The sequence below is a fragment of the Mya arenaria genome, chromosome 6 (genome assembly GCF_026914265.1).
Source record: "Mya arenaria isolate MELC-2E11 chromosome 6, ASM2691426v1".
In the NCBI taxonomy this organism is placed as follows: Eukaryota; Metazoa; Mollusca; class Bivalvia; order Myida; family Myidae; genus Mya; species Mya arenaria.
This window is the reverse complement of record NC_069127.1, coordinates 15,786,011-15,797,931: the sequence shown is the minus strand read 5'-3', so window position 1 is coordinate 15,797,931 and position 11,921 is coordinate 15,786,011. Positions and strand designations below refer to the sequence as shown.

The 11,921-nt window shown below is 35.9% G+C and overlaps 1 protein-coding gene across 4 annotated transcripts; it reads right to left on the bottom strand.

Moving 5' to 3' along the window:
* Positions 1 to 3,591: 3,591 nt before the first annotated feature.
* Positions 3,592 to 9,896, bottom strand: LOC128236817 (uncharacterized). Of its 4 annotated transcripts, none has more exons than XM_052951931.1 (3): positions 9,229 to 9,896; positions 7,804 to 8,025; positions 3,592 to 6,968 (listed from the first exon to the last, which is right to left on the bottom strand). In XM_052951931.1, the coding sequence occupies exons 2-3, from the start codon at positions 8,002 to 8,004 to the stop codon at positions 6,747 to 6,749; spliced, it is 423 nt and encodes a 140-aa protein (XP_052807891.1). In that variant the 5' UTR covers positions 8,005 to 8,025; positions 9,229 to 9,896; the 3' UTR covers positions 3,592 to 6,746. The 4 variants fall into 4 exon arrangements, with proteins under 4 accessions (XP_052807891.1, XP_052807890.1, XP_052807892.1 ...); XM_052951930.1 differs by having other exon boundaries at positions 9,679 to 9,896; XM_052951932.1 differs by lacking the exon at positions 9,229 to 9,896 and adding an exon at positions 8,870 to 9,098.
* Positions 9,897 to 11,921: the final 2,025 nt, after the last annotated feature.

The window sequence follows — 11,921 nt, the reverse complement described above, 5'->3', positions numbered from 1 at the left end:
TTATTGCAATTTTCGATGTTTAATACACTTGTTTGTGCAGTGTTTTCGATATTCCGCCCTAAATATACGTCTGTAGCAGGGTATTAATCTTAATAGCCCCGTAATTATAATATTTATGCATTTATGCCCATAAGAAGAATAAATCGCTTCTTTGGATATCTTTTTTCAGATTTTTTGTTATGCTGCAACAACTATATATTAACAAAAAAGGTAATTAAATGTGGACTCACAAATGGTATAATACTAGCAAAATATTTCAGTACTGTATGCTATGGTGATGGTGTGATAAAAGTAGTGCAAAGTATTCTGTGTTTCGAGCAACCTGACCTTATATACTTTCTTATTAATGAAAATGTCCAGGACTCCTAAAGCTTTTACAAATATATAGGGGGAGGCACTTAATAATACAATTGAACGTGTATATACATCCATCTGTTTATTTTATGGACTGCAATTTAGTCATGCATTGTGAAAATTTTCAAATAATGTGGCACAACTCATTTATGTTTCCAAAATGAAGACACCACCCAGATCCCTACCTAAAAGGGTTGACAAGGTCACCCTGAGACGTTAACTGTCGTCTCCTTTGTACTTTGTCACACACACACTAAGAGGTTACAGGTCAAAAATAAAAAATATGCATGTTTTTGGTGACAAAAGGGTGATGAGATCTCATTTAAAGGGCCTCATCACATCAGATAGAATTGACAGAAATAAAAAATCATGATATGATACTTTTACCTGTCCAACTCAATGAGTCTCAAGAGAAAATGAATTGAAACCATCTACACAAAATTTTGTAAACTAGCCACAATTACCTGTGTGCGGATTTGTTTGGTTGCAGACTGCTGAAACACATGTTTTGCCTTATTTTTATATATATATGTACATTAATCCTATCCTTGCTTAGCTAGATACTAATTACATTCTGATATATGAATGGTATATATTGTAGCATGCTTTTAAAAACTATCTCTGTCTGCTAACTTGTCTTGTCATACTGAATGCTCTGCAGAAGCGCCAGCGGCCAGCAACTTTTCTGGGTATTTACAAAATGTAGCATTTTTTGCCCCAAAAATTGGCTACGTAAATTGCTCCAAAGTTGTGGACTGTCCATTTGAGGGAGTCAACGTGACACAATCATACACTTTTATGACTAAAACTTCCTAGCAAACACAAGACGTTGATACAACATCGGATCTAGGTAGGATCTAGGGTGTGACGTTGGCAACTTAACTTCAATGTCAAAACGGCTTCACATTTAATATGATGATCATCCTGTCATACCGACGTTGTTTTTTAGGCATAGTTCGTCACGACACAAATACAACGTCGCGTTCATAATGTCAGAAATACGACGTCCAATCAACGTATGTTTCTGACTTGTAGACATCTGGTACTGTTCAATATCATTAGTATTCTAAATTAATATTTCTTAAATCGATTTTGAAGCCAATTTCTGTAATTCAAACGCGAACATAGAGCCGATTTATGCCGTGAAAAGTGGAGATAAGTTTAAACATTAATGTACGGTTTCCGATTGGAATTGTTCATACTTTTTTGCATACAAATGCTGTTACAATTTTTAAACATAATCCAATGTTAAAAAAAAAAAAAACTGAACTTTTTGTCTGAGTGTCAAACAGCTTTGATCCAAATCAGACTTGCTGTCTGATCTGGATCCGAGCTGTTTGAATTATCATTGTAGCCGCAAATAGCAGACTAAGTTAATTCAAATGTACACAGTCTCATTTTCACTCATAACGATTTTTCTACAAACCAGGACTTGTCTCTATCTGTTTTCAACTCTTTAATGCTTGTATGGGACTTTTGGCTACTCTATTTATAATGTTTAATTATTATTATTCACATGGCATGGCTTACATGTAAAAATTTATTTGACCAATGTTACAGAGAACTAACAAAGATTTCATCTGCTCTAGCTGTCAATATACTTGATATTTTGATCATAGGTGGATGTCTTAAGTTTAGGATCCATATTCTGTTTATATATGACACTTTATATGTCCGATGGCTATTAAACACTTCAACTTGGAAAAGCAAGCAATATCTCATTTAATTAGCAATTGTTAACAATTAAAAGCCAGTTTAACAGTTTCTCCTCATTTCTGTTTATAATATTGTCATTATGGTTACAGGTAATTAATGTTGTTTCACATCTTAAAACCGTAAATTTGTTCATGTAAAGAATTGTCATTATTGAGTGTTCTGATTCAGAATGATACCAAAACTGTACATGCAACCTTTTAAATTGCATTTGTGTCTATTCCAGAGAATGACATAGATGGCCAAGGGCTTCTGGCAGTGGTGGAAGATGACACATTATTCAAAGAGTTGGTGCCAAAACTGGTTCTTAGGGCCAAACTGAAACAAGGGCTCTTTTCAGAAAAACGGGTAAGGTTCATTTAAGGAATGAAGAGATTTTTTTAACTTTGCATCGAGGTATGAAATCCAAAACCTGATCACATACTATGAAACCCCGAAGCAAAGTTAAAATCAAAGGACTGAAGGTCCTGAGAGTTGCCAAGAGAAGTTTCTTGCAGATGCATTGCTAAATGAAGCTTATATGAGTAAACAAAAGTTTTGTAAATATTTGACGAAAGGTTCTAGATTTTTAGCAGACATGCGACATGTAATATTGTCATGGTTTGAAAGAACTATACACAGTTGTTCAGCACATGAAGATGATGTGACATATACAAGATCCAGGTCCCTACCTATAAGGTCAAGGTCACACTTGGAGGGAGACAAACAGCTGTATACAATTGTCGGATGTAAAATCACTTGCAGTTACAAGTCTTGCATAAAACAGTTGAAATCAGTGTGACCTTGACGTTGATGAAGTGGTTATAGTGACAAAAAAAAAAAATTGTGGACTTTTCTTTTATTTTTATCAAGAAAATAGATACATTGCACATTAAGTATGATTTGGTAAAAAATCAGAGGTAACAAAATAGTGAATATTTAACCTGTTTACTGGCCTAAATGGCACACAGTAGCTCAGGAGCCGTATTCATAAAGCTCCTAAGGAAAATCTTAAACTTAAGTGAACATTTCAGATGCGGATTTCCAATTTATTTTTAAGCAAACGTCAAAGAAACTTTTCATGCTTATGAAAAACATAGTTTTGCATATGAATGCAAAGTTTCATTGAAGTATTATGGGTAAAAAAGTGAGAAATCTGCAATGGAAATGTTCACTTAAGTTTAAGATTTTCCTTAGGAGCTTTATGAATATGGCTTGAGCCTGTACAAGACACTTAGTAACTAAAGTTTCATCTAGATCCAAACTGTTTGAAATTCAATCCATAGATTTTATTACCAAATGTTGGGGAAGTGTTTTAAGTTGGAAGTAAATATAATAGTTTTCATGTGCACACTTGGCCTGGGAGTGAAGGGGTTATTTTTTCTAAGCCTTTGAAGATATGAGATGAAGAAACAAGAGGCACATCAGTGCCTGTGCTCCACTGGCCAAAAGGTTCAAGCAAAGACCACCTAACGAACATTTTCGTCAAGTTTCATAAAAATACAATCATCAATTTTTGAGGAGAAGTTATTTGATTTTTTTTTTACTTTAATAGCTCTGGCTGCCATGTTGTGCAGTGGACCGAAATGATTTGGGCAATTTGAGTAAAGGAGCACCAAACAAACATTTCTGTCAAGTTTTATCGAAAAAAGGTCATCGGTTTCGACGACAAGTCGTATAAAGTTTTTTTTTATTTTTTAGCTCTGGCAGCCATGGTGTGCAGTGGACTGGAACCATTTAACAAATTTTGGTTAATGACCACCCAAGGAACATTTCTGTCAAGTTTCATCAAAATCTGATCATCGGTTAACATTTAATCTGAATAGATTATGAAGCAAATATCTAACCTGAACAAGAACTGACGAGATAGAATCGACTTGGTGTTTCACTTACACTTTTCGGCCATTTAAGTTACTAAAAATAGCTGTTTCATAAACTTTCAGAATGTCACTTAAACGAAAATTAATGTTCAGTCTATATATACTTTCCTATGTATAAATGTAAGGTTTTTAAATTAATCTTTTTGTGAGAACTTTATGCTTATATGTTTACTCATAAATTATTATTGTTTAAAAATTATTTAAAGATGCTATACGTGAAAAATTGACATTATTTTTTTTCTATTAAAGGGAGGTAATTCAGTAGTAAAATGTAATCAAAGCTATTAAAGCATGGCATTTCTTTTCTAACCATGTTGATATTATTACAGTCTATTCAAGCAAGATGCCTTTTGTTTTTACATAGTACCCATAGGTTCTGAAAAACAAGGAGCACTATTCCCAACAGAAGGATGTCACTCCCTATCACTGCATGAGCATCATAATAAAGAAATGTTTACTCAAACTGCAAGCTGCTCAATTGAAATAGGTATTTACCTCAAGCATACAGTTTTATAATGTGGCAAAATAGTCGGACTACTAGATTGTCATTCGGACTAGTAAAATATGCCATTATGCTAGTCCAACTGGCTAGTAGGTTAAAATGTTTTTCGTGAAGACTGCGGACGAGAAGTCCTTAAAGGTTTTTCTATTTTTAACTCTCGCAGCCATGTTGTGCAGCGGACCGGAACCATTTGGGCAATTTTGGTTAAAGGGCATCCCGATGAACATTTATGTAAAGTTTCATCAAAATCTGATAATCGGTTTCTGAGAAGATGTAGTTTAACGTGTTTTTTTTCTATTCTTAGCTCTGGTGCCCATGTTGTGCAGCAGACCAGAACTGTTTGTGCTATTTTGGTTAAGGACTACCCAAGTAACATTTCTGTCATGTTTCATTGCAATACGATCATCGGTTTCTGAGGAGAAGTCGTTTAAAGGTTTTTCTATTTTTACCTCTGGGGGCCATCTTGTGCAGTGGACCGAAACCATTGAAGCAAATTTGATAAAGGACCATCCAAGGAACATTTCTGTTAAGTTTCATCAAAATCTGATCATCGGTTTCTGAGAAGATGTTCTTTAAAGGTTTTTCTATTTTTTTTGCCCTGGCAGCCATGTTGTGCAGCGGACCGGAACCATTTGAGCAATTTTGGTTAAGGACCACCCAAGGAACAATTCGGTCAAGTTTCATCAAAATCTGCCTATCCGTTTCAGAGGAGATGTCGTTTAAAGATTTTGCTATTTTTAGCTGTGGCGGCCATATTGTGCAATGGACCAGAACCATTTGAGCAATTTTAATAAAGGACCACCCAAGGAACATTACTGTCAAGTTTCATCAAAATCTGCCTAACCGTTTCAGAGGAGATGTCGTTTAAAGATTTTGCTATTTTTAGCTCTGGCGGCCATATTGTGCAATGGACCGGAACCATTTGAGCAATTTTGGTAAAGGACCACCAAAGGAACATTCCTGTGAAGTTTTGTCAAAATCCGCTTATCAGTTTCAGAGGAGATGTCGTTTAAAGTAAAAGTTTACGCACGCACTCACGACGGACAATCTGTGACGACATAAGCTCCATGGCCTTCGGCCAGTGGAGCTAAAAAAAACAATGACTAGATTGGCATAGAATCTGCTTGAAATACTGGTTAGAATGAGATTATACATACAAGATGGTGTAAAAGTAATACAAGTACAAGGTTTATGTTGTACATTATCAGTTTTGTAAAATAGTATGTCTCGTGTTTCACATAAAACACTGTTTGTAAAACAATTTGCTCCTTAGGAGCAAATGCTCTATATCCCATAATGCCTTTAAAACCATTGAGATAAACCGATACTTCAAGCCTTCAAGATTATTTTTGGTTAGCTAAAAATATAAAAATGACGTCGGAATCTAAATATAGCATAGGGGATAATGTGTTAAGAAATACTGAAGTTATGGAAGAAAAACAAAAAACGAATGGACGGACAGACAAACAGGGTGATTACTATAGGGCTCCCACATTGATGTGTGGGGGTCCCTAATTACACCAAAATGAATAAAGTGTGAGGATTTTAATGCCTCATGATTCCCACCCCAGATTGTAAATTAGTTTACGAACCGTTGCGTGCTTTACAATTGGCCAATTAAAAAGTACACAAGAGGTTGATTGGCACATTGCTGCTCTTGTTTCATACTGGTACCTTTAAAGTAAAATTGTGAAACGCGGCTGGTGGTTCACATAATGATTGACAGTTGTGGGCAGGAACTATGAGAAATAAAATTCTCAAATTGAATTCAAATGACTTTTATAATAGGTAAAATACGCCACTTTCACATCAAATAATGCATCAATCTGTCACATCAATGACAGATAGGTAATGTCCTCTAACAGACAAAGATAGATTTTTGTGTGTTTTAAAGTGAATTTTCATCAAGAATATTACTCTAAATAATGAAGATCAAATGTAAAGGTCAACGTCAGAAGGACATGAAACTGATGAAAGTGGAACGCTGCATTCAATATATGCATCCTCACACTAAGTTTGGTAATCCTAGGTGATAACTAGATCCTCGTTCGATTTAGTGAAGATTCCATCCTGTTCTGTGACTAAGCTTGATTCCACACCACCCAGGTCAAGAGCTAGCAAGTTTGGTAATTCTTGGTGATGGAATGATATAACAGGCAACACTATGAATGCTCCAGTGTATGAAAAGTAAACATCTCTAAACTACCGGGTATAAACTATGAACATGATTTTTCACTCATTAAAGGTGACCACAGACTGTCATGCTCCAGTGTATGAAAAGTAAACATCTCTAAACTATAAACTTTGAACATGATTTTTCACTCATTAAAGGTGACCACAGACTGTCCTTTGGCTATGAAATTCAGTGTTTTTGGTAGTTTGGCTGTAATGTCTTCCAACTGACACTGAAAGGCTGCAACTAGCACTTCGTTTGATACATTGAAGATTCCATCCTGTTCTGTGAGTAACTGGGATTCCACATCACCCAGGTCAAGTCCTAGAATGGTGGCCGTCATCTCGGTGTTTGGCATGTCAGTAACCTATATAAATAAAGTAGGGAATAACTCCGTTATTAAGCATAAAGGGGTTATGGTTCTTGTACACTGCACTTCCTTTCATTGAGCTCTACCATTGTATGCAGTATATGAAATTCCATCCGGTAGTTTTCAAGTTATGCACTGGACAAGAAAAAGTAACAAAGGGAAATAACTCTGTCATTAAGCAAACATGGGTTATGGTATTTGTAAACTGTACTTCCTCTAATTGAGCTCTACCATTGTTTAAAACTTTATCAAATATAATCTAGTAGTTGTCATAGTATGCTCTGGACAAAGTTTACACTATTAAACTATGGAACAAGGGGAGATAACTCTGCAACAAATTGACCAAGCGTTATAACCCTTGCAAAGTGCACAACTTCACATTGCTATCTATCTAAGTTGCAAGTTTCAATCAAATTCCTTCAATTCCTTTAATTCTTTCAAGTAGTTTTTAAGTTAGAGTATGGGACAAATACACTATCGAAATAGTTTGCATGCGTAATTGCCAGGGGTAGTATAAACATTTCATAAATGAAACGCTTGATGTTGATGGGACATCTTTACACATGGCCGCTAAAAAAAATGAGCGGCTTCCTGAGATGCAATATCATGTTAAATATGAAGTTTGTCAAATGGATGAAAAGTTAATGGCAATTTTACATCTTGAATGTGACCTTGACAAGTGGACCCTCAAAATGTGTGGGTCATTGAGATGCACCTTCATGCTAAAATTCAAGTCTGTGCATTGCAAATAGTTTAGGTAGATCAGAGGATTTTGAAAGGAACTTTTGCTCGAGTACATGTATGTTTGTATGTTCCAAGATATAGCATTTACCTCTATCTTTGTAAATTGTGTTGACGACAGGGATTCCTCATTGTTATATCTCTTGCTGTTGACAACAATATTGGTGATGGCAACAACATCCCCCAACACCACAGGCTCTGCTGCAATGTTGCGCCACAAGCTGACTTTCACCTTCCCAGTACGGTCCTCCACCGTAATGGTCCGCACATTCACCTCTTTGTCATTCACCATTACTGTAGTGGCAACGCTGTCCTGCAAGGAGAAATAACATCGACATCTTTGATGTGGCATAAAGAAGTTTTTGATTGCTTATTTTCAATCATCATCTTTTATGTATGCCAACATTTGTCTGCCTGTAAAGGGGCATTAAATTTGCACACAAAAAAAAACGTTAGTTATTACCCTGTCAAATTGTAACCCTTGCGATGGTAAATAAAAGTGTGTAGTTGAAACACCAATGCGCCCAAAGGGTCTTGTCACAAATAAATTTGACATCTGACCTTGAAGGATGACCTTGACTGTGTTATGTTACAAATGAATATTTGCAACTTAATGAGATACACATGCATGTCAAGTATCAATTCTGTATCTGCAATAATTCAAAAGTTGACCTTTGACATTGAAGGATGACCTTGACCTTCAAATGTTACCACTAAAAATTGGTGGCTCCATCAGGTACACCTACATGCCAAATATGAAGTCACTAGCTGTATTAGTAGAATATATGACAATTAAGCTTTGTGACATTGAACTTTGACCTGCAACACATAATCTTGGATGTGGTTAACATTTCTGTAAAATTTAAAAAATCATTTATTCATGACGGGAGATATGGATCAGACACGAACATGTGTACGGCTAGACAGACACATAGGGCGAATCCTGTTACACTCTATCCAATAAGCTCTATGTATGGGTGATGGTATACTTTGTATAACAATTACGCAATCAAGTGTTCACTTTTATATATATATACACTTTGAGAAAACACTTAGAATACACTTTGTGCTCAATACAGTCCAAAGGACTTAGAATCAAAGAAGCTCGACCAATAAAAATGAAAAAGTTAAAATCAAACTATTGATCAAACACTTACTTAACAATTAAAATCTCGTTTCCAATATTCAAACACGTGTGATGTAAACACTTGATGAAAAAAGTCACAAGTGCTTCTCAAATACTTGCTTTACAATATTTTAACAATGTATCCAATATTCCAAACACCTCAAACTATTGATTATCAAACTCTTGATGTAAACAAAATGTTAATTGATTTTTAACCAGTCTTTAATATGTCAATTCAATACATGTCTGTGAGTGTGAACATCAATAAAAAATCCCAAATGTACGTGTTTGATAATGGTGGTGGGGGCGAATAGCGCAGTAAAATGATAACCTAAATTTAGCATGCGCACTCGAGTAACGTTAAGTAGAAATGCACGGAATACAACATACATATATAACCCGAGATAAACATAAGGCTTGGTTACGAAATTATTCCATGCATGCTAAAATGAACGAAGACGGATCGTTTTTCCGAAGTCGAATTCACGTAATTTGTGCAAAAATGGTTTGTTTAAAAATGCACAGAGAACATCAAACATAAATAACCTACGATAAAAAGAAAACTCAAGTGAATGACAATATATTCAAGTGCATGCAAACGGAACTGCTGATTGTCGATTCGTTGTTGTTGAACGAGGGCCGAGATTTTACAAAATGGCAGGCTCCGGTGTTGTTGAACGATGCCCAGAGTTTTTGAAAAATGACTGACTTCGGACGCTTTGTAAATTGTGCAGATATGTCACAAGACAAAAATAACAATGCACTGCTATGATTGTAAAATACTCAACACATACAATAAGAAATTGAAGGAAAAACAATTTGTTATAGTTGGCTACTTACCAGATATAGTTTGTGGTTTGTAGAAGAGTTAGCCCGGATTGAAGCTGGCGACGATTCCTCCGCGATATTTTAGTCGAACATTCAAAATGAATTGTATATAAATCACTTATGATAACAAACGTTTCTCGACGTTAATTTTTTTTAATTTCCATACGTTTATTTTAATGAAATAACAAAATAGCACGCCCGACACTTCACATTCAATGGACTACTTTTATTACCCGGTACTGCACAATTTGACAGAGGGGTGAGCGCAAGACTGTGCTAAGTGCATTCTTTATTGCTTTACACTTAACACAGTCTTGCGCTCACCCCTCTGACAATATGTAAAAGCATAAATTACTACGAGACAGGATAAATCATTTTTAATACCTTCATTTGACCAAAATGCAAATAATCGAGTTTCAGACTCGCACAATAAATGATTTATTAAGACACATCACACATAATAATTGAACTATGCATGTGGAAAACATGATAGATATGGAACTTCTTTCAGCGCGGCATTCTACCTGAATCAAGGGGTCCGCGAAAAATAGTGTAACTCTGAAATATGGTATCAAACATGACTCCAGAGAGTTTGCCTAAAGGCAACTCAAAAATCTCTTCATTCCTTATAATTAAGGGTTAAAAGCAGTGAATAATAAAACAATATGGTATAGATCTACAACGTTATTTTCAAGTCACTTGTTTACCAACAAAATTACGTCAACGTCATCGCGCTTGCATTCTATTATGTTATCAAAATTGGAACTCAAAAACATTGACCAATCACTAAAAAGCAATGGAGATGAAAACAAACAAAACTAAATTATTATGTTTTGTTTTGTTTTTGTTGGGCTTTACATCACTTCGACAGTAGTTCAGTCATTTAGCAACGCCCGGCTAATAACTAGTGAAGACCCCAGAAACCCGTCTAGAGTTGCACGGACAGGCAACCGGGTAAAGCTTCCTCACATAATGATTTTCACCCCGGACGAGGCTCGAACCCACAGCAGTGAGGGACAAAGGTATTTAAGTCGGAGACTAACCCCTCGGCCACGGCAGACCCGGATCATTATGGATCTGCATTGTATTTATCTAAACCTGTTAAGTCCAACCTATGGACACATTTTCTAGTTTCTTTTAATAGAACTAACATTACAGAATATTAACACGGACATTCCCAGATATGTCAGTGTGGGTGTGGGGGGTGGGGGGGAGAGACATTTGTTTTCTATGAAAATAATTTCTAAATTCAATGTGCGGAATTTATTCAATGAATTTTCAGGTTAGAAGTACTTTCATCTTTCAGAAACTTGAAGCGGCACCTGAACCTGAAGTGGAGAAAACCACACCAAAGGAAAAACTGACAAAACCAACGACAAAACCATACAAGAAACTGTGCGTTAAAAACGGCAAATGGGAATTGGAAACCGTTCAGAGTTTGGTAAATAATATTGATTGACCCTAAATAAAATGTTGAAATTTGTAGGTTGATTCTTGTTGAGACTGCTTGCGGTGTGCTGGACATAATAACCACAATGGCGCTGGCCAGGCTTAAAATTTATCATGGAGAAAGGGATTTTAAAATAACTTGGTGTAAATATTTGTTACAAATAGACGATGTGTTGCTTGCAAGACCCAGGTCACTTTCTCAAAGGTCAATGTTACACCTGGAGGTGTGGATGTAAAAGCTAGTTTGTGGATGTAAAAGCTAGTTTAAACCATTCAACCGATTTCGAAATTACTTGCTATAAATGTTAACCATAGTAAGACTATCAATCCTGGGTTAGAAACTAGTACTAGACACCAACCTCTATCAGCAACTACTTACTGTACCACATACAGTCGAACTTCGATAGGTCAATCACAGTTTGCTCGAAACCCCATTAAACTCGAACTGAAACCAAAGTCTTGAGAGACAAAATTGAATTCTAAATAGGCCCAGTATGGCTCCAGAGTTATGCCTCGGCGTCTGATCTGGAGCCATGCTGCTTGCTATTTAGACCAATGTGCTTTATTAAACACATGATATAAGGTATTACATAACTTCGGTTAAGTCGAGCTAATTTTGAGCGTCCCAATGAGCTTGACCTAAAAAAAGTTTGACTGTAAAAAGAAAAGGGTCATAGGAGGGTTCAAACATGTGACCATCTTCTTGCCTCATAAATCGATTCACCTAAGTAAATAAATGCCCAACATACCATGTGATATTTCTTCTTTGCTCGTCACTTTTTCAAAGAAAAAAAGTCGAGTTATTG